At 50.5% G+C, this 20,856-nt stretch overlaps 10 protein-coding genes across 10 annotated transcripts; 4 read left to right on the top strand and 6 right to left on the bottom strand.

Annotated features, from left to right (window-relative positions):
- Window positions 1-138: 138 nt before the first annotated feature.
- Window positions 139-1,220, bottom strand: A1O9_12763 (uncharacterized protein; the record flags this gene model as incomplete). The annotated part of the gene is made up of 2 exons (XM_013398285.1): window positions 139-1,025; window positions 1,079-1,220. 2 exons carry the CDS (start codon window positions 1,218-1,220, stop codon window positions 139-141), a joined length of 1,029 nt encoding a protein of 342 aa, XP_013253739.1.
- A 730-nt stretch (window positions 1,221-1,950) lies between these two features.
- On the top strand, window positions 1,951-3,748 carry A1O9_12762 (uncharacterized protein; the record flags this gene model as incomplete). The annotated part of the gene is made up of 2 exons (XM_013398284.1): window positions 1,951-2,838; window positions 2,894-3,748. The coding sequence occupies 2 exons, from the start codon at window positions 1,951-1,953 to the stop codon at window positions 3,746-3,748; spliced, it is 1,743 nt and encodes a 580-aa protein (XP_013253738.1).
- A 532-nt stretch (window positions 3,749-4,280) lies between these two features.
- On the top strand, window positions 4,281-5,096 carry A1O9_12761 (uncharacterized protein; the record flags this gene model as incomplete). The annotated part of the gene is made up of 1 exon (XM_013398283.1): window positions 4,281-5,096. The coding sequence occupies one exon, from the start codon at window positions 4,281-4,283 to the stop codon at window positions 5,094-5,096; it is 816 nt and encodes a 271-aa protein (XP_013253737.1).
- A 1,364-nt stretch (window positions 5,097-6,460) lies between these two features.
- A1O9_12760 (uncharacterized protein) lies at window positions 6,461-8,140 on the top strand (the record flags this gene model as incomplete). Its single annotated transcript, XM_013398282.1, has 2 exons — window positions 6,461-6,568; window positions 7,331-8,140. The coding sequence occupies 2 exons, from the start codon at window positions 6,461-6,463 to the stop codon at window positions 8,138-8,140; spliced, it is 918 nt and encodes a 305-aa protein (XP_013253736.1).
- Window positions 8,141-8,551: 411 nt separating this feature from the next.
- A1O9_12759 (uncharacterized protein) lies at window positions 8,552-8,953 on the bottom strand (the record flags this gene model as incomplete). Its single annotated transcript, XM_013398281.1, has 2 exons — window positions 8,552-8,674; window positions 8,786-8,953. The coding sequence occupies 2 exons, from the start codon at window positions 8,951-8,953 to the stop codon at window positions 8,552-8,554; spliced, it is 291 nt and encodes a 96-aa protein (XP_013253735.1).
- A 1,187-nt stretch (window positions 8,954-10,140) lies between these two features.
- Window positions 10,141-11,511, top strand: A1O9_12758 (uncharacterized protein; the record flags this gene model as incomplete). Its single annotated transcript, XM_013398280.1, has 1 exon — window positions 10,141-11,511. One exon carries the CDS (start codon window positions 10,141-10,143, stop codon window positions 11,509-11,511), a length of 1,371 nt encoding a protein of 456 aa, XP_013253734.1.
- Window positions 11,512-12,300: 789 nt separating this feature from the next.
- Window positions 12,301-13,154, bottom strand: A1O9_12757 (uncharacterized protein; the record flags this gene model as incomplete). The annotated part of the gene is made up of 2 exons (XM_013398279.1): window positions 12,660-13,154; window positions 12,301-12,570 (listed from the first exon to the last, which is right to left on the bottom strand). Exons 1-2 carry the CDS (start codon window positions 13,146-13,148, stop codon window positions 12,301-12,303), a joined length of 759 nt encoding a protein of 252 aa, XP_013253733.1. The 5' UTR covers window positions 13,149-13,154.
- A 1,791-nt stretch (window positions 13,155-14,945) lies between these two features.
- On the bottom strand, window positions 14,946-15,816 carry A1O9_12756 (uncharacterized protein; the record flags this gene model as incomplete). Its single annotated transcript, XM_013398278.1, has 2 exons — window positions 14,946-15,475; window positions 15,537-15,816. The coding sequence occupies 2 exons, from the start codon at window positions 15,814-15,816 to the stop codon at window positions 14,946-14,948; spliced, it is 810 nt and encodes a 269-aa protein (XP_013253732.1).
- A 1,467-nt stretch (window positions 15,817-17,283) lies between these two features.
- On the bottom strand, window positions 17,284-18,810 carry A1O9_12755 (uncharacterized protein; the record flags this gene model as incomplete). Its single annotated transcript, XM_013398277.1, has 3 exons — window positions 17,284-17,561; window positions 17,694-18,046; window positions 18,098-18,810. Coding segments are annotated over 3 exons (1,344 nt in total), but the record flags the coding sequence as incomplete, so codon positions are not given.
- Window positions 18,811-19,927: 1,117 nt separating this feature from the next.
- Window positions 19,928-20,410, bottom strand: A1O9_12754 (uncharacterized protein; the record flags this gene model as incomplete). Its single annotated transcript, XM_013398276.1, has 1 exon — window positions 19,928-20,410. One exon carries the CDS (start codon window positions 20,408-20,410, stop codon window positions 19,928-19,930), a length of 483 nt encoding a protein of 160 aa, XP_013253730.1.
- Window positions 20,411-20,856: the final 446 nt, after the last annotated feature.

Below are 20,856 nucleotides of genomic sequence, written 5' to 3'. Positions count from 1 at the left end.
TTCTGGATATCGCTAATATGCCAGTAATGGCATTGTGGATGTCTATTGCATTCGTCAGATGTGAACCACTGGTTACATCCTCTGGTCATAATACACGTTCGTAGCCATGATTGGCCATGAACCGATGATCACAGTTCTTCAACGCCTCCTTTTCCAGTCGTCGGCGTCCCCAAACTTCTCGATTACGAGACCTGCAGACCCTGGATTCTCCAAGCCGGCTTCGAGCTGCTTCTCATAGGAAACCTCTCGCAGCCTCTGAGCTTCTCTTGGCGTCAGTGCCAGGTAAACCTCGACTCCAACTCCATGGAGAAAGATTGAGATCCACAGGGACATGCCAAATCCGATTCTTAATGAAGCGCCAATCTCTTCCGCACGATCCCCAAAATTGACATGGACGATATTGAGCCCATCCTTGAGAACCCTTGAGTTCGACAAGCAGTTTGCATAATTCTCCACGAGGTACGAAGATCCGTGCATGGATGACAACACTCCGCAACTCATGATGACGTTATAAGACCCGATGGCCGTGACCACCTGTGCGGCTATTATCATGATAATGCGAGTCGTGATGATAACTCCCATAATCACCATTGTTCGGAGCATCCATGCTCTATGCTGATCAATCTGGAGCATCTTGACATTATAATACGCAAGAGCCATGCCCGTAGTGGTGTAAATCACAAGCACGCCAACTGCTCCTTGTGTTGCCAGATCACCACCGAATGCCCGGCGTGTAATCATCAAGGCACCGACATTGCCAACAAGGAGGAGCAGGATCACCAAATAACCATTGATGCGGTGGAATAATAAGCATCGGTGTCTAATCGCAGGAACGAATTGCCACACCATTAACAAGCCAGCAGGAATTACTCCAGCCAGGTGCAGTGTTATTCCCACGCGCCGAGATCCTGTTTTGTACCAGTACCATTCGCCGGGAGAGGAGCCTTCTCGAAATCGGCGACCTACGTCGAGATACTGAAGCCTTGCCAGACTGAAACCAACCATGGCCCCTGCAAGGATAATAACTGCATTCGTTAGCAAAGAGAGATTGCTACCATTAAGGGTGCACTATTCCTACACAGTGGTACGTTGTATCCTCTGTGGAAACCAAGCGAGGTGAACAGCCTTCCAAAGCGGCTTGGGCTTTTGCCAGCTGCCAAGGACTTGCGAGCCTGATGGTGGCTGTCTGTAGATTGTTGCTTAAATTCACTTGTATCCATGGTTGCGTTCCTGGGCAGGATTGTGTGCATGGACTTGGATCTTTATGCTGCAAGCATCGATCTGCGTTCGAAGAGATGAATAGTGTGGATGGATTGAAACTTGCGATTTTCTGCAGATCCAACAGTACTCCCTGAATGGGGATGCGAACGCCTTTATATGCACCATGGCGAAGCACGGAAAGGGCGTCGTGCATGCAAGAAATGGAGCCAAATTACTCCGTGACGTTGGGGATATATCGAGACACGCGCAAAATGAAGCTGGATCGAGGAAAGTGCATTGTTGTCAGTACTTCGTATCGCAGCCCTACAGTGTCCAGGCTCCCACTATTTCTATCAAAGTTTCTGGCGGTCGACGTATCTTCTGCGTATAGCTTAGATGCGCGCTAGATCGGTGAGCCCTGAACATCTGTTCCTTTGTTCTTTCCATCCGATCTTCGATGATCGGTCTATTCTCCGATCACTATATGGAGAACAAGCACAAACGAAAAGGGCTAGGTAAAGAATCGATGACGATCGCCAATCCCACCTCCTGGTATATCCAGCCAATCGAATCGTTGCCAAGCAAAGCACGGCACAGTCGAAGAATAGCACCACTTTGGGAAGAGATCAGCAGTAATTTTCAGTCACAACCATATCTCTCACGGTCACGCACCCAAAAATGCTACCTTCGAACATCTCTTCGTACATAATCGCGATATGACACGCTTTTAGGAACTACCAGTCGATGGCCATGTTTGCACGGAGCTATGGTTGGCGTACCTCGTTCCAAAGCGTGCGTGAACTGCAGAGCGCGGCGAAAAGGCGTATGCGACCACCTAATGCTCCAACTGTACTTGTGACGGCAAGCTCTGACTATGGCTTACAGTGCGATGCTGGACGCCCCTCTTGCAGCCAATGTACCGACAGAGGTGTTGCATGCAAAGGCTATCCAACTACGTTGAACATTCGCTTCGAAAACCCCGGGGCTAAACTGACTGGAGCCGTGCCTGGCTATGAGGCCAAGCGTCCTAGAAACGCTATTGCCATCCGCAATCGGCTTCCCGAGGCTGCGTTAGCTATCCTCCCGCAGACATGTAACACAGCGGCTCTCCGATCTCAGCTGTATGGTCAATATATCGAGGAGTATCTCCCCCATTCGTCGGGGGTATGGCCTGAACTCCAGACTGATTTAGAAGTTCTACCTTCCACTTCATGGCTGCACGCCGCGTCTTCTGTCCCGGCTTCCACTCCGCTTCTTCCCGATGCCCTCGCCGCCCTGTCATTGGCACATCTGGCTCAAGGCGCGAAAAGGGCCGAGTTCCTCTATCAAAGCCGCACAGCGTATGTCCGAGCTCTTCAAGGGCTCAACAAGGTCCTTCAAAGGGATGGTCAACATCTACAAGATGACACTTTGGCTGCGGTAATGGCCTTGAGTATTTACGAGGTAAGCAATTTCAAGCAACCTTACTTTGTAGACTGGGCCGATTTTCGATCACAGATGCAAAGTGGTTCACGCACACGGGCGCAAGGATGGGTTTCACACATCCGAGGGGCGCAAGCACTGGTACAGTTGCGAGGCCAACGAAACTTTTCCAATTCTTTCAGCGAGAGGCTATTCCTCGGTTCTAGGTTAACGGAGGTAATGCTGAACAGCCGCTGACTGCATTGACTGTGTTCAACTGAGGCTTTAATAGTTTATTTCCGCTATAGGAAAACGAAAAGCCAGCCCAGCAGCTCTCCTGTGGTCGACAGCTCACACACAATTTGAAACACCTACCCATATCCAGCTTTTCGAGATTTTGCACTCTTTGCCTGGAATCATGGAGTTAGCAGACAACATCAACCCATCTGAACTGGAAAAGTTGTCTCAGGCCAACCAAGGTAGATACACCGCTCTTTTCGACGAGCTAGCCACCAATGCACTCAAACTAGATGAACAATTGAATGTGTGGTATGCAATATTGAAAGCTCAGAATCAACACCACCATAGAGGTGAGCTATACTGGAGATCGCCTTCTACATTATACAGGCAGCTTCCGCCCAAAAGCCCCGTCAGAGACTTGCCGTTTGAATTTTTCCATTGTTTCCCGGACTCAGACATCGCTCAACAAGTCGTCCTCTACTGGTCTGGCCGTCTCCTTCTTCAGAGCACTATATGGCTGGCGAAGGAACGTCTCCTTCGCGCTGGTTATAGTGCTGCCTTCGGCACGCACCCTTCGTCATCAACCTTGAGTCTCACATCCGGCGCGACGGGGTTAGGACTAGAAGCTGCCCATACACTGCCTCAGGCCCTGCCTCCAGAAGCGCTGTTGATCACTCAGTCTCTCGAATACTTTGTCCATCCGGATATGGGCTTCTTGGGCACCAACTTTGTGGGGTTTCCCATGGCAGTTGCCCAGGGAGCCCTTGGGCACTTCGAAGCACCTGAACTGGCATGGTTTGATGTTGTTTTTGAGCGGATGCGTCAGATGAAGTCTGGCTTGAGGGGATTTCTCGATGAGATGGCACGCGGGACTGGAGATGCACAGCTTAGATTATTAAGGGTCTAGCTCTATTGCTGGTCACGACGCTACACGTGTGCTGCTTTACACACTGCTCAACTGACGATGTTGACAGATTGTCTTTTCACACTGCAATGACGCCTCATGGTTGAGTTGTCTGAGGATGCTTCCCAACCGTTTCCTGTGGACAGTTTCAACTCCTCGACTTGGGAAACTATAATATTGGAATTCATCACTAGACACTAGAGAGTCCCGGCGGTTTCTCTTAGCATGGGCTTTTTTACGCTGAATTGGTTATGCTACTTAGAGTCACGTGCCGCATTCATCGAATCTATCATCAGGTGGGGGGCCTGAGCGGTCAGAGCCGCCTATCAACTCGGAGGCACGACACATTTGCTGATGGTGACTCATGAATAAGAATAAATGCTCAAAGTTGAAAATCAGCATTCGGATAATTGTCCGTATTTTAACACCATCCATTTTTCCAAGGGAGCGGACTCTCTGAGACCGAATAAGAGGAATCGAAGTGATTTTGATTCGAAACTATCCAATTTCGTTTATCTCTAAAAGAAAAGTCAACATGACTTCGAGAAGCACGAGCGATTTCGATCCATTCAATATCACCATTCCCCTCGACCAATTCGACTTGGTACTGTCCGTTCCACACCAATCTGACGGAGAGACAACACTGAAGGCGCTCAACGACCCGCGTGTGTACATGAACCTCGAAGGGCCTCCATACCCCTACACGCCCAAAGATCGGGACACCTGGTATAAGATTGTCAGGGACGGAGCAGATTTTCACCAGCAGCAATGGGTTGAGCTTATGAAGAACCGCGCTGACGATATAAGAGGAGACAGCCAGAAGGATGCCGCTGCCGGTAGCAACCACAGAAAATGGGTCGGTGGTGGCCAGTGGGCTTCCACAATCCGAGCAAAAGTGCGGCAGTCTGGACCTGTTGCACAAGGAACAACGTATCCTTTCATTGGTGAGATCACAGTTCGTCGCAGTGGATTTCCGTATATTCGGGATACTGAGGTTCGGCGCAAGACAGTTGGAGTAAACGCGGAGCTTCCTCCTGGAGATCCCAATATAGTATGGGAAGTTGGCTTCTACTTGATCCCCGAGTACCATGGTAAGGGCATCATGTCTGTAGTCTTGACCAACTTGAGAGATCAGTTCTTGGTACCATACATGAACGTACACCGGCTGATTGGGACCTACTTTGAACACAATGTGCCGAGCAGACGAGTCTTTGAGAAATGTGGATTCCAATTCTTGACCTTCGTGCCGAAAGGGGCCACGTTGGCGCAATCGAAGATTGACGCATCCGGATTGAAAGACGGAGAAATTGGAATAGGGGTTATGGAGTGGCAGAGCACTGGTGCTGCATGATTGTCAAGGAGTTATTACAGCAGGCTGTGTTCGAAGTCTACAAATGACGGGTAAGTCGTTACTTGCGTATTATGAAGACGTGGGAGCCTTCGTCAAGCACATTTGGTCATGTCCTCAGAATGGCCCATAGGCCATGACTGGCAGGCATAGAATTGATGGAAGCTTGCCATCAGCAGATATCGGGTAGTGGTTGGGAATACCAAAATCGAAACAAGACAAGGATTGTTGGTCTTAAGGAATCCCCGTTAGGCATCAAGCACATCACCGGGCATGGGCTTTTAGAAACAGGCAAGCAGAAGTGAGAAATCCGGGGTCTGGCACGTAGAAAGGGAATGATACTAGATAAACTCATAGGGCCACGGCCCACTGATTGCTGTTGGAAAGTTAGCGACGAATACGCATTGACGTTGGCACAGCTACCAGCAGTTGACTATTCAATTGCTGACATAATCTTGAGCTATGTTGCAAAATTGCCGGAAGATTGCTATCGTAGTGAAATATAATGAGAAGTGTTTTGGTATGGGGATTTCGCTTGCCACTTGCCAAGAAGCCGAATTTGCCCTTCAGAGGATACTGAAGGTAATTCATTCCGAAACATGTTGGTTTAGTGGTATTTGCACCCGGCTCTAGATAGCTGCAAGGGTAGCCAGGGCACCTTTCCCGCTTCCTTGCCTCCAAGCGGCGCGAAGTCGTAACTCATTGACAGGGCCTGGCTCAATTTTCTGGGAGAACAAAAGAACAAATCCGGAGACAGTCACGAGCCAGGCAACTGTCAATCTCATTAATGGCTCCAGATCATGTACAACCCAGCGTAACCTGGTGAAGATACGATGGCCGTCTCAAGCACTTTACATTGGACCCCTGCCATGAACTATGATCCATGCCAGTGCGCGAAGTTCTGTCGCAATAACCACATAAGTTGCGCGCTTTGGGTTCATGCGCCGATTTGGTAGAAAACTGGAGTTGCAATAGATAACAGGAATTGGCATGTCTTCTCCACTAGAGAGTGTTTCGATATCTGATGCGATAAATTCGAAAGGCTGAGGATGGGAAAAATATTTGAGTTGGGATCGTGTGAGACTCATCGTCCTCGCCGGCGCGGTGACGAGCTCCTGGGCATTTCGTGGTGATAGAACGAGTTCTGTTGTAATCTTATGTATGATACATGAGAACAGGCTAACTGTGCCCTTCTTCCAAAGTAGCGGCGCTCTCGTCGAGAAGCATTTGTGGCTTGGTTAGTGAAGTATTGCTCTAATGAGGCTGCATGCTCGTAGGATGCTAAGACAGAGCATGTACCCTGGGTGACTCCGTGCCCACTCCTGGCACGGAGTACAGTACATACACCGGAGAGCCCCTTGACACAAATGCAGAAACCCCAGAGGTTGCGATTCGGTAATCTGCGGCAATCGCCAGAAGACTTCGATCGTTCCGAGTCTGAGAAATTCAAGGACCCCGTGCTTCTTCCAGGACTAGTATGAACTAAGCCAAACACAGACTAGTCCCGAAGCGCTTAAGCGAGATGTTAGCCGGAAAGGGTCTAGCTTCGGATCCTACCAAGCTAATCTCTTCCGTCCCTGCGGATCTTTGACGATCTCGACTTACGCCACATCTATTAGTGTCCATTAGTGCCGGCTGTTTCCTGCACGCTTCCCCATCTCCAGACATTCCATGCTACAGACTTATCAAATCTGCTTCGCTTTGGGCATCCGTGCGGAGGAGGCAGTCGACGGCTGGAAGCTGGAACGCCTCTCTCCCACTGTGGGCGCGTACACTCTTACCCTTTCCTCGCAACACCCGTAGAGCGAGAACAAGAACCCTGCCAATAGCGCACCACGTTTAGCTAGCTTCCCAGGCACTGACCTTGAAAGGGTCCCTTCGCGGCTCTAGTCCCTCAAGGCTGGGCAACCTTCGCCGGATGGGGGCGAACTTGATTACAATGGCGTGCCGCTTGCTGGGTGGCTCTTTTTCTGCGCTCTCCCAGACGCCACATGGGCATGTCCTTGCCATGAGGATGTTCTTTCAGCCGCACTGCTTGACCTGCATTGGCCTCCCAGCCCAATGGCCCCTACGTTGACTTTCCCCACTGCATCTTTGGCTCTCACATGCGGCTGCAATTGAGGTGATCATGGCTGACTAGGGTTGATCGATGGTTCTCAGTCGGTTTCGCCTTGACCTTGAGACTGGTTGGGCCCTCGGGCCAGATGCAGCACCTCGTTTTAACGTGCTTGACCCAGCATGAACCTCAAGAAGGTGCCATTTCCCACTTGCGTTGGCTGTCCCATCCTTATACCGCGAACACAATCCACGATCTCTGTCTGCGGCCGATTCAAAGAGCAAAGCATCTGGGCTTCATGTCGACGCTGGCGTGCCACAGGAACCCCCAGATTATGCCAGATCAAGGCATCTCTCGACCAACTCTTGATATATCGGGAGCTTTATGCTCACACATCCCTCTATACTTTGCAGCATTGCCAGCCGCTAGGTCCGAAATGACCCCGGCTGCGGCATCTAGGCTCCTGTACATCTCAAGTTGGAAGCTCCATTCGGAGACCTCACAAGAGGAGCCCAAGCTACGGAAGCTTCTCGGTCATATCTCCATATACGACAAGACTAGAAAATTCCCTCACACGGCATCAGACTCGTCGAAGGAAGGACCCGACACTAAAACGCCCCCATACCTTGCATATCAAGTACCTTCGTTCAAAGCATTCCAGGCTGCTATCCAGGACCAATTGGCTAACTTGGCGAAAATTGCTCCAGCCTCAACTCTGTCCGGCACAGATCTCTCTGAAATTGGGCAAGAGGAGGAGGAGGAGGAGGACGACGACGACGACGGAAGCGATTATGATTCATATGACGGCGATGAGTGGACCGATGAAGACACGTCAGCGGACAGCGATGAATCATTCACAGATACTGAGAGCCTGGAGGGACCATGGTCGGAATGCACCAGCCCGACTGAAGCTTGCAGCGACGAGGAAGAGCATTCGGATCAATGGGCTATCCGACCCGTTCCAATAACGATTCAGCCACTAGCCTCTTGAGATCCGGTAGAGCTGTAAATGCTTGGCACCTTTCAGCTTCGTGTTTGCCGGCGGCGCACAACATACGAGCAATTCCTGCTTTTGACGTTTCCAAGCGAGGCGCTGATCGATTGGCGGGTTGTATTGAATGCTCCGCATGCTTGGTGGACAGCTTATTTTTGTATAAAAACATGATTCCCAACTTATGTACAGTTCAATTGATCGAGCCTTGATAATATGAGCATTCGAACCCACGATGCCCGGTTCGACATTGGGGTCCTTTCTCTAGTGTGGCCCTCAAGTCTTCACGAAACCCTTTCGAAACCATAAAGCTTGTGGAACGCCCTCGCTGATTGTCGCGGTATCCCCACAAACGCCATACATGTCATGACTGATAAAGCGCAAGCGAATATTGCTAGCATTGTTCTTTCTTCATCTAGCTTTTCCAACCAACCATTTATTGACATCAGCCCCTTCCAAGAACCATTTGGAGCTGTCGAGACTGGAGTTCTTCTTGGCATATCGAGTGCCCACTCTGCCACCCGATCTAGTTGCCTGTAGCAAGACAAAGTCAGCTCTGGTCTAGCTATCTGGATCATGTTCCCCTGTGACCCTCTTGCTGAAGTCGATAGGCAACATTTCCAATATCAGGTCAAGAAGACTTACTGCGTATAGCACGCCAGTAGCAGTAACAACTGTTCCAGTGGTGAAGACAGCCCGCATGAATGTTCGCTCTCTAGGCTTCATCGCTGTGGAGGAGTATCGTACAGGAGCTGTCAGCCGCGGGCCCATTCCGACCACAAAGCGGCGAGATATCAGCGGAGCGGTGTTCATTTTAGATAAGAGTTGATTATGTAACGGAGGGAGCGGAGAATCGGGAGAGAAAAGCTGCTAAGAACAGTCCTTTGTAACTTGTGGCTTTTGATTTGCGAAGATCGAAATAAATGCTTGTTGCGAGGTAACCTACCTGGCCTGGATAGTCCTCATGGCTTTTAAGAACACTTTTCAGCACGAACATCGAATTATCGCAACAACATGGTGAATTCCGACATACTCCTACGTGAAGGAGCGGTTCGTGATCCCATCAGCAGACCTGAGCGTCATCCAGCAGCCGTACAGCAAACAACATCAGGTGCTAGAACCTCATATCACCAGTTTGGGCACAGTCTAAGCGAGGCTGCCATCTTGTGGTCACCAGCGGCGGTCCCCGGAAATCACTCAGGCTGAGAACAACACGGCAGGATGAGCCATGAGGCTGAAAATCCCACTTCTCCATCAAGGCCTCCTCGTCACGGGTTGGACCGGGCTGCTCGGATTGTGTCAGGCCACGCAGCTCTCAGATTACGGTAATTACAAGGGCAAACGCTGAAACTCGGCCTGAAAGTGGTGTCATTACGGTCAGCGCAAACAGTCTCCTGCTTGAGGGTGTGGAACTAGATCGACGTGGGGCTAGACCCGTCGACCGAAACACACGCGTGAATTTGGGTGACTGCACGTGACTCGCTTACTGTATTTGAGCTCTATTATTGGCGAAATTGCGTTCACGTGACTGTTATTAATACGTCACCCCCTGGTCCGTGGTGTGACACCCCAACATCCTCACCACGTCGAGACGCCGGCACTCCGTTCTTGGGGGACTGCCAAACCTCGCCGAGTGAAATCTCTCAGCCGACGCTCCCTCGAACAGACATCAGCGTCGTCAACTCCACAAAACACCTCACACCCTCGATCACTGTGGCCTGACATTCTCCCTCTCTTCAATACCAATCCAAAATATACGTCTACCAGTCTTAGCGTTTACCAAAGATCACGCTTTGCCCCTCGTCTCACGGCCAATCCCCGTCATTTCGTGGATAGAGAATTTCCGCCGTAGCGCTTTCTGGCAGCTAGTCGTCGCTAAGGGGCACCAGCAAGGCAAACCTGCGAGGCTTCCCATACTGTACTGAACACTTTCCGTAAGCTACGGGACTGGTCGAGCACGCTAGGAGGCCGACACGAAACAGGGACGGAACGAAGCAGCAATGCCATTCAGTGCGCTCTATCGAGTGCCAGATGGCTCTCATGACTTTCAAAACCAGCAGAGATTCCAACGTCACCATTCGCAACTAGCCATTGTCGATCCTGACACCGTAGATTACAGCGAGTGGCATGAGATGGACTTTACCACTGCACCCCTCAATTCCTCCACCCCCAACTCAGCTTCTCATCACCCAAAATACTCGGGCACGATGGACACAGACGTCGATTCGCTGGCCTTTGTGCGATCTCCTAACAGCCAACGTCACAATTCCACCGCCTCACCTCACAGCCAACAACAGTCTCCTGGGGCTCACTCACTCTCAGGAGACCTTTACACCACGGGACCTTTCTCCTACTCGCAACTTCTCAACATGGACTCGGACCTCTCTTCCATGGATCAGTCGAGCCTCAGCAGCTCACGCGCTGATTACAGCTCCAAGATGCTCAACGACAACAGCACCATCGCAACTTCTTTATCAGGATCTGACTCTCTCAACGCCTCGCCCCCAGTCGCAACGCTGGATCCCATTGCCATCAGTTTGGCTTCCAAGACGGGGCCCAACGAGAAACTCTGCCCTCTCATAGCTGGTCAAGTTGATTCGTGTCAGCCACAGCGCTGTGGCCCTGATGCTCCTTGCATGAATTTCACCACTCTTCCTCCGATAGAAGAATGCACTTCGGTGCCTTGTATCACCCAAGATCCTTCCCCTAACGAGACCATGATCACCAGCGACAGCGTATCCGTCTCTGTTCACTCGCGACCAAGCTACAGTGCGCGAACGAGTACGGTGAACTCTGCACGACGCTCATCTGCGTCCTCGAATGATTTTTCACTCCAGGCAGTTCCCTTACCACCACGTCGTAATGCCACCGGACCAGCACGGCGCCGTACAGCGGTTCGCTCGCAATCATCCACAATCGCCCCGACCATCTCGAACAACATGGGCTCGGAGGACGAGGATGACGACAACTCGGCCTCCAAACCCATGGCACCTAGCAAAGCCGACGCGAAGCAACGCGCCAAGCAGGCACACAGCCTCGTCGAGCGCAAGTATCGCGAGAACCTCAACGCCAAAATTGCTCAACTACACAACACACTTCAGTCATCTCACTACGGTCCCAAGGTGGGACAAGAAGATGATAGTGATAATCCAAATGGACCAATCGCCGCCATACCGGCCAGTAAAGTACGCAAGAGCGACGTGCTGACTGAGGCGATGAACTATGTCAACCAAACTGAGGTTGAGATGCGGCATATGGAGAACGAAATTCATCGACTTAGTGAGCGCGTCAGAGTGCTCGAGAAATTGGTTCGGTGCGAAGATTGCAGTCTACTGAAACAAATGGTCAATTTACAGGTCCAAGCTGTCTGAGCTGGAATGGCCTTTTCTGTGGGGAGGAAACTGGTGTTGAAAATCTTATTGCATTTGTCATGAACACTTGGCGTATTTTGTTTACGCATGTCAACGGAATCTCGTGTGTGTGAATGGAACATGGGTGGGTCTTGAACCTCGCGGCGTCGAGGATGGTTCAGGAAACGGCGGTCGAGGTGCAACTTGAATTATGGATGGTGTTGACACGAGACTAAGGTATTGATTTTCTTGTTGAGCCCAAATTGTGCGCAATTTGACCCAGAATGAATGGATACTTGAAGATATCCATGGTTTTTGCTAGGCTCGTTGGCCGCTAGCCAGGACTGCGTGATGCTCTGGCTCTCTTTCCCCTTTGCCGGCTCCTCCCTCCGAGATGTCACAACGACTATCTATGATAACATCTAAGACGCTGGCTTAATCCGTGTGCAAATAGGAGCAATGACTAGGCAAAAGGACGGCATTCAAGGTTACAAAAATCCCATGCCTCTTGTTTATATGCTTGAGCAAAACATTGTATGATGGCAGAGTCTGGTCCTGTCCTGTTATACCACAAATTGTGTTTGGCGTAAGCATTCATCTTCGTCTGGATGTCGAGTTCATCCTAGGTCATACATTCCACAACCATTGCTCTAAAATCTCCAATGTATCCGAACTCATTGTGTTGGATTCTTTTGCCGATCACATCTTGTTTGAATACGCTGAGCCTGACGTGAACTCCTTGAGTTTTTTCTAGAACGCCCAAACATTTCATCCATGCCTGCTTTAGGCCTGGAGTGACAATAGTGGCACTCATTCAATAGTAACCTTGACACCACCGTGTTTCTGCTGAGCTTCGTCCTCGACGCTGCGCTTGGGTACATCGATCCGCAAAAGGCCCCCGTCAAGACGAGCCTTCAATTCTTGGATCTCAACATCGTCGGGCAATGTGAAAGTGCGTCTCCAAGGGCCAAGTCTTCGCTCTGAAAGCAAAACGGTGGGCCGGGTGTCGGTCAGCAGTTCAGCTTCCACTGTCTCCCGTGATGGTGTGCGCTCAATGGGGCCACCATCGGTCGTCGGTTTCTGCAAAGTGATTTCAGCGTGTTGTCTACAAAGACATGCCATCCGGAAGAGTTCGGCTGATGACGGCACAGAAAACAAGAGATGCTTACCCTGTCATGGCCGGCCTCTCTGGCCCAGCCATCATCCTTGCCTTCCCATACCTTCTCTCCTTCCTCGCTATCGAGGAGACCAATATTTGCAGGTCGCTTGACGTTCCCTTGCACCAGGAGCGTATGTGGGCTTAGCCATTGGATCAACAGGCTCTCCTTGTCAGTTGTACCGGGAGTCTCGATTTCGATGTGGTAAAACCGTAGGGATTCGCGAATGTCGGTAGCTGGCGCCCATGTACCTGAGCTAGAAGTCCTGATACTGTCCGGAGCGTGTGGTCCATGGTAGTGCGCCCTCAGAGTCAAGTTATGAAGTGAGATCTGGGGGAATTGAAAATGGTGTGGGAAGGCTGGGTGTGGACCCGGGTGAGGTTGAATTGGCTCACCGAGGGCGCCTCCAGTCGAAGCATCAAGAACTGGATTGGCCACAGCGCTCTCCTCCACGAGGCGGATGACGTAGTTTGAAGGCACTGCGTAAGGGAGTCCCGACATCGCTGATGGTGAGTTGCTGGATGGAAGTGCTGCGAGGCGAACGGGTGAGTGATCAGGAGGGCGGCAGCAGTGTTCTGGTTCAGGCGCTAAGGTGCTAAGGTATTTTCCTATCCGTCTGAGTGTCTGTCTTGCTTGTGCACCGAGAAAGCTTCCCTTGCAAAGAGGTGATCGCATCTGTCTTATACCAAATATGCCTCCGGCAATTTAGGCTGTCGATCAGCCACATGAGACATGATCACCTCCATGTCCCTAGCTGTCCCGACCATCCTGTGAAGATTGATAATAGCTCGGGGGAGGAAGTCAGAGCTACGTCAATTATGGGATGACACCAGGAACGACAAGCTCGTGCAGGCTTGTTTCGGGGCTGATAAGCCGAGTTCGCTCTGCTGCACGAGGCTTTGATGCGAGTATCATGAGATGATGAGTAAGGTCCAAACGCTCTGGGGCATGGCGATCCTTGTCCAAGTCAAGTGAACGTGGCTTGATTGGTGCAAATTCACACCTCCTCTGGTTCTCCTTGCCATGTTCTGTGCATTGGGGGTTGGGAATGCATTCCCACGCTGTCAAAATATAGCACGTTAGAGCTCATACCCATGCTTCAGGGCGGCATTGTTAGTGAGGGCTGGTGGTGATACTGGCTCGAGCACTATTTTTGCACTCAAGTGGCCCGAAGTGGGTGGAGAAGGCCTAAATCGCATGGAAAGCAGAAACTACTCAATCCCAACAGAATAACCTTTGGCTCGTGAGGAGGCACAATCCGCAATAGCATTGTTGAAATGTATAGAGAAAACTCTCTTGCGATCAAAGGACAAACTGGTTCGCGGTAAACCCATCAGCAATAATCACGCGAGGCTGGGCCTGAGCAACTTAGGATTTCACAGGATGGTTGCAATGAGAGAGCAATCGAACCTGGTGGTCTGATCCAAGCACGTGTGCCGAAGCGTTGTGAAGTCAGAATGAGGGAGATACAACGCATACCTTTATAGGCCTGAAAGCTCCCGGCCCGGGGGTGGGGTGGGGGGGGGGGTTGGGGGGGGGGGAAAGGGGGCGGTTCTAGGCGCCGACTCGTAAGGGCTGAGGGACCCAAGGGTAGGGACGTTAGTTAGCGTTGGTGGGTTATGGTTTCATGCCAACAACTTCAACGAGCTTTACTCCGCCAATACGTGTATTATCATAATCCAAATCTGATTCTTTCATAGGAGATGTCTATGTTTAATAGTGTGCAGTCTATTAGGACACAATCTGTGGTAAACAAGAGCGATAAAATGCGTGTAAGGCAACCCAGAATCAATATCCCGCCACCGGCCATGTCACCCGCCCACGCCCGCCTATCTTGGTAGATCGAGCAGTCGCGTCCGCCCGGAGCGCTGCATCCTAGGTTGCTGTGGAACAGTTTGGGCCTGATCGCATTAGACGTACATAGTACTTTATCCTCCAGTATGAGTCCAAGTTCCACTTCATAGATTATTTCGCAGGCTGTGTCTACTCTAGGTCCCAATATTGCCACAATGTGAGTAGGATTACAAAGTGAGGAGTGGACACACTAATGAACGGAGCCAAAACAATGACATTGTTTAATTCGAGCGCTGAGATGTATCAGCAGCAATCTTTTCACACTGCAATAGCTGCGGCTGGACACAAGCCATCACAAAAAGGAAATGCCGTCTGGACAGCGAATTCTGCCGCCGTAGGACAGTGGGGCTATCCAACGAACTACCCAAACTCCAAGGTCAATTTCATCCAGTCCTGTAACACCTGCCCAATGGTTTGGTCCCAAGTCATATGCCATAGCTCGGCTCATAGTCTCCCTTGCCGAGCCTCCATATCAGCAATCAGTTCTTCATGCATGATATCAGCAACTTTATCCATGGCTTGCTTCTCGATGCTCCTCCTCCGTTCAATCTCCATCTCAAATGGCTCGTCGACTAGGCCATATCTCTCGGTCAGGTTGTCGACAGGTGTTATGCCCTCGCAATGGCATTCATGATGATAGTCGTGACTGGTATGCCGGCATGGCTGTGGTTTGACATGAACCTTAGCTGGTGAACCCTGGCTCTCACTTCGGTCGAGGTGAGCTATGCTCTCGGGACACAGACCCGAGTGCCTCCGGGTGTGATGCACCGACGGACGAGGTACATCTTGTGTCGGCATTGCAATATCAGGGCAGAATCCGTCCCATAATTCAGGTTCTGGGCTATGATCGTGCTTGTCCTTTACAACACGGTCTTGGGAAGAGCGACGCATGTGACATTTGGAGCAATATTGGTGAAAAGACCCATGACTAGAGGACAACCTTCTGAGCTGAGGATGCACCGCTGGACCCTCGACTATGAAACAAACTTATGTGAGCCTAGGCTGATCGGGGGATAAATCTCACGCTTAGCTTACCATGAGAACGAGGCGCGGCTCGCTTGGTGATGTCAAGGCTGCTGTTCATGCTGGTTGGGCTGTCAAGCAGACTGGGTGTAGTATTTCCACTTGTGCTGTCGGTATGTTTCTCCCGCAATGGGAGATCAGTGTTGACAAAAAGAGGAGCAAACGGGTCGTACTGCACCATGATAGTGGATGTAGTAAGATGTGCTGTGGTTGGTTTGAAGTGTAAGTCGCTTTCGATCTGGGTTGGTACTTGGTAGAACGATTGACCATTGACATTCCTATGCAGCTGCATTTATGGATTTCCTGATGGTAGCGCTCTCTGCTGAGCTCCCGCTCCATTCAGGTCTGATATCATGACGGATGTGGCACACTTGGTGTTTCCGCCGGTGCCCTGTCCTCGGCGAGGAAAGGGAGTCCTTTGTCAAGGAACATCGTGGAGTGCATCTGGTGATAGTGGAAACTACGGCCATGGGAAAAATTAACTGGGAGCAGCTGACAGGATTAACTAACAAAACGATGACATAGTTACCAAACAGCTGCGTCTTTTGTCGAGCACTCTAGCTTCGAATTGGCGCATACGGGTACCACCGAGCGTAAATAATAAGTCTTCGTACAGTCTGGCTGCTTTGGCCTAGGCGCCTTGGGCCATGATCAGGTCACACAACACCGCCACCCATCTCCCCAAAATTCTAGGGTCTGTCACTCCACTCGGTATCTAACCCCAGAACAATGCACACTCTTTCGAGTTCCTTCGCCATAAACCTCAGGAGTTAATGCTGAAGATCGATCAAAATCCGTTGAACTGACGCTAAACTTGGTGGAAACCATTCTCGTCTTGTTACCTTCATGGGAAGAATGCACGGGCAGGTGGCCAAGTCATCATGGTCTTTCGATGACTGACTTCCTTGCTCAATGCGGTGAGATTTACAAGTCCATCGCAGATAGAATCGGCACAGAAATCCGGGTCGAACATAACCCAGTGCCATACACTGCTTCTAGTTTGGGGTTTTAACCAGGGAGGAGCAACTGTATGGAAGTGGTGTTCAAAACCGTCAGCATCGTACAGCAGCGTGTTGTGCCGCTGTCACGGCACCCCTCACAGTCGCGACAGTCCATTTCACAGGTATGGGAAACTTGTTCCAACCACTCCATGAGATGAACATCACAAAGCATTAGCATGCTACTGTGCTCGAGTCCACCTCACCCGGAGGCCGAAAACAGATCTCCAGGAACAGCGTTCAGCCAGCTCATATCAGCAAAGTCCACGTCGGCAAAAGAATCAAACCACTCATATGCTTGTGCCATATCCGACACTGCAGCTCGTGATGTGCCATATACGATGTCGGCCTCCGTACAATCCTGGGCTTGCGGTGGTATCTCCGGTGGCAGAGTCGTAGCCTCTCTACTTGCCCCTAGCTCCCTATCATCATTCTTGGTTGCCGAGAGTTTATCATACAAGAGCTCAAGTACAGTCACGCAATGCTTTGCAGATGTACTGTCGTGTTGGAAATCTCGCAAGATATGTATCGCCCGTCCCCACGATGCCTCTATCTGAGATTCCGGGACCTCGCCTAGCAGGACTGATGGATTTAATCGAGCAGCCAGTAGCACAGTAGCGGAAAGATAGACATCTAATTTACATCCTTCCATTAGTTATGCTCTCTTTCCTATCACGGACGAAATGCACATCTTCAGGCTAGAACCACCGCCCGAGTCCAATACAAGAGAGATTGGGAATGCAGTGCTTACGTAGAACCCCATAAAGCCAGGACGGCTTTCGTCCCCACGCTTGTCTGGATGTCAAGTTGTCATGCATCACATTGATCAATCTGATGGCTGCCTCCACGCAAAGGAAAGAACACTGTGAGGCGGTGCGGAACGCAAGCCCTCCGGTAGGGTCGTCATCCTCAAGTTTCTTGTGCTTGTTGCTGCACTGTTTCCCAGAATTTGTACACACAAAGACGAAAATTGGTCGGAAGAGATAGATGCGAACCTGTAGATATCTATGGTTTGGTAAGCGACTATTGTTAGCAAGCACTCTTACACATATGCTAAACCAAGGCCACTAGGAATCAAACCAGAAACGACGTGGATTTTTCTTGTTAACAGACCTCAGATAAAGCACCACTGCCTGCCTGCGAAACACTGCCTCGCAAAGCATCATGTGACTTTGGCCCTCGACGTTGAGCGCATCTGGATCGAGGCGCAAATAAGATGGTATCCCTGCGTACCATTTACGCAGGTAGCTTTCTAGTCTAAAAACAGACTGATCTCTAAGGAAGTACGAATCAAGTCCGTCACTATCTGTCTGGTTGCCACCAGAATACAATGAAACTAAGATTTCTTGCGCGATTTCGTAGAGCCTAGCTGAATGATTGAAGAAAGAAAGAAGGGATTTGCTTGACTGTGCTGCTTGCAGTGATTGGAGGTCATCATCGTCATCTGTTTCGATGGGAAGGGAAACCGAATCAAGCGTGGACACGGAGACCATTGCTGGGCGTCCTAGATTCATACAAACCAGTCTGCAATGTAAGAATATACCCGTTCGTTCGCAGATAAGTTGAACATCATACCTCTCGAGCATCAGCGCGCCATGGTAAACCCTCCTCACAATTTCTCTCTGTACTGGCCTTGGAAAGGTGTCCGCGCCAGTGTCTGCAGCGCGGTGAAGCCCAAGTTGATAGCAGGTTCTGACTGCCATACCTACGACACCCCAAGCTTTGTGAGTATGACCAGTGCCCATCAGAAATTGTGTCATGAGTAACATTCCCTGTACAAGTTGCAAGGTGTTGTTGCTTGGTTCGGTGGGGTTCAGTCGAAGAAATGATCGAGCTCTTTTGTAAAATACTTCTGCAGTAGCACGGGCCTTTCCCGCCCCGTGCTCATGGTGATACTGACACCCAAGGGCAAGAACAAGGTTTAAGATGCACACAGACGTTACCTCATCGGTTCTCATAACTGTACAAGTAGTGATGGGGAATTTCTGGCCGGTCCACAAAGCCTCGTAAGTTTCGTGGAAACTTTGCTTGTGTAAGAATGGGTACAGTGGGTGAACATAGTTCCAATAGTGGTCGACTAGCGAGTCTGCAAGCTGGCGAGGTGGTAGCACGTAGTCGGGAGAACCGTCAGAAAAGTGAGTGTCGATTCGATTCGATTGCGAGTTTGATGCTCTATCCTCCAGAGGGTGGCCCTCTATGACCTGCCGTATGTGCTTCATGAATGCGGTGTTGGAGGCCGGTCCAAGAAATTCATTATTGGTTTCACAAGCGTCTGCCCTTGCGATGAGGTTTTCCAAAGGGTTTGAGCTCAAGCTTGAACTATGATAAGTACTCCCGGATGAGATATGAAAGCTCTCACGGGGTGATTGACGCCCAAAGCTGACCGGTGAAGCTGGTGATGACGAGGACTGAGTTTCATTATGGTGCTGAGTCAAAGTCTGAATCCTATCCCGCACTGGCTCTGGGAACCTATTCGATCCATCATCACTTAGCAGCAACAACGGCGTGCTCGTTGTGGAAAGATGTTCCGGAGTTGTCGATGACTTACCGTCTCAAGGTGTTCCCGCTGCCGTCCTTGTCCACTTCGCGGTAGATGCAGGTTGCCGAATCCCATCCTCGTTTTGAGCATCGGCTGCAAACTGTGGCCGAGAATACATTAGTCACGCATGACCACGTCTTGTTTTCGTTGGAAAATGAATAACAGACAAAACAACATAGCGCATGTCCATTTCCATGATTGCGTCTTGGGCGATCAGACGAGAGATCCTACCTGGCCGTGCGCCATCACACTTGGTTTTTTTAAGCCGACAAGGATGGCAGGCGACAGGTGTCTTCCGAAGTGGAGGGACTACAGCAGATTTGAATTGGCGAGAACTCGTCATTCTAAGCTTTTCAAGTGGACGTCAAGGTGCTGCGGCTACACAAAGACTACGGACGCAGTTTGTAGAAGCTGGCGGGAGCAGTGGTGGTTTGTCCGCCTGGGATGATTTCTGGAAGGGAAAGCCACAGCCGCACGATTTTGTGGAAGGATTCGTGCTGGAGTCGCGGACTCCCGGGAACTGGGGTGCTGATTCCGACTTGGAAGCTACTATCTATAATTACAATACTATGTAAGACGTACAATACGCAGCTCAAGCGTAGTGTTATCAGGACCTCGGGTGGTGCCCGGCGCACTGACGTATGCCAAGAAATACTTGTCACTTGGGCAGAGGATACTAAGCTCCCTTTTGTATCCAAGCCTTTTCTTCTATGTTCGAGGTGACCTCACTATCCCTTCTACCGCAACAGGTGTAGCGATAATTATGCGACAAGATCAAGTATCGAAAGCATCATGTCACATATGCCGATGATGATGGTGTGCTATGTAACGTAGAAGAACATTTCGTTGACCTACTTTTAGGTAGCTTAGATGGCGTCGCTAGCCTCAAATGGTCCAGGTAAGACGGTGGGGTCTAGCAGCGCTCCATGTTTGGTGAGACAGCTCTGTACATCAATGAAGCCCCAATCCCCCATCCTCTTGACAGCTGCTAACGTTCCGGCAGCAACTCCGGCAGCTTGGTCCGTTGCTAGAGCCGTGCCCATCACTCGAACCGCACTTCCTGCGTATTGATCGCCATCAGCGCATCTCCCGGCAGCAAACAGGTTCCCTCTGTCGATACTTTGCAAGGATCTTAAAGGAATTTGGAATGGCAGCATTGGGGGAGTTTTGAACGTGCTCTCCCAATTTGAGTTGTTCTCGTCATGGAACTCAAACCCCCAGGCACCAAGTGCAATGTTATCTTCAAATTCTCTGCCAGCCAGTATGTCTTTCCCGGTCAACTGATAGACCCCATTAATGTGCCTGGACTCGCGTGTTCCAAAGTTGGGACCAGTAGACACCAAGTACATATTCTCGTGGCCAGGCAAGGCCTGGAGGATTTTCAGATATTGCTGAGCTTGCTTTCTTCCTGAAATCTCTGCTGCCGTTATCCTGCTTGATATACTGGTATCGTACGATGCCGAGGCCAGGAAAGCAACAACGTCGCCTTATAGTGGAAGTCGAATCAGTACCCATTGACTCTTCCGGATGATCTTTCGAAGTTCTGGGTTCTTCAATTTTGCGGCAACGATAGCGTCCTCCCATATCTTTGCGGTCGAGTTTGCCCCCTGCGCAAGTCCTCCAAATCGTGTCGTTAAGGACCCAAGATTTAGCGTCCCATGATTCCCATAACGAGTTGAAGCTCCACTGTGGAACGCCAGAGCGCAGTCCCCAGAACAATTCACAAAAGGCTTTCCATGCAGGCGACGTCTTTCTCTGCCCTCCTGTATCACAACATCAGACACGTGGCCATCCA

This window comes from Exophiala aquamarina (genome assembly GCF_000709125.1).
Source record: "Exophiala aquamarina CBS 119918 chromosome Unknown aczIA-supercont1.27, whole genome shotgun sequence".
Taxonomy (NCBI): Eukaryota; Fungi; Ascomycota; class Eurotiomycetes; order Chaetothyriales; family Herpotrichiellaceae; genus Exophiala; species Exophiala aquamarina.
Note: the sequence above shows the minus strand (reverse complement) of the source record. Positions and strands in the feature narration are given on the sequence as shown.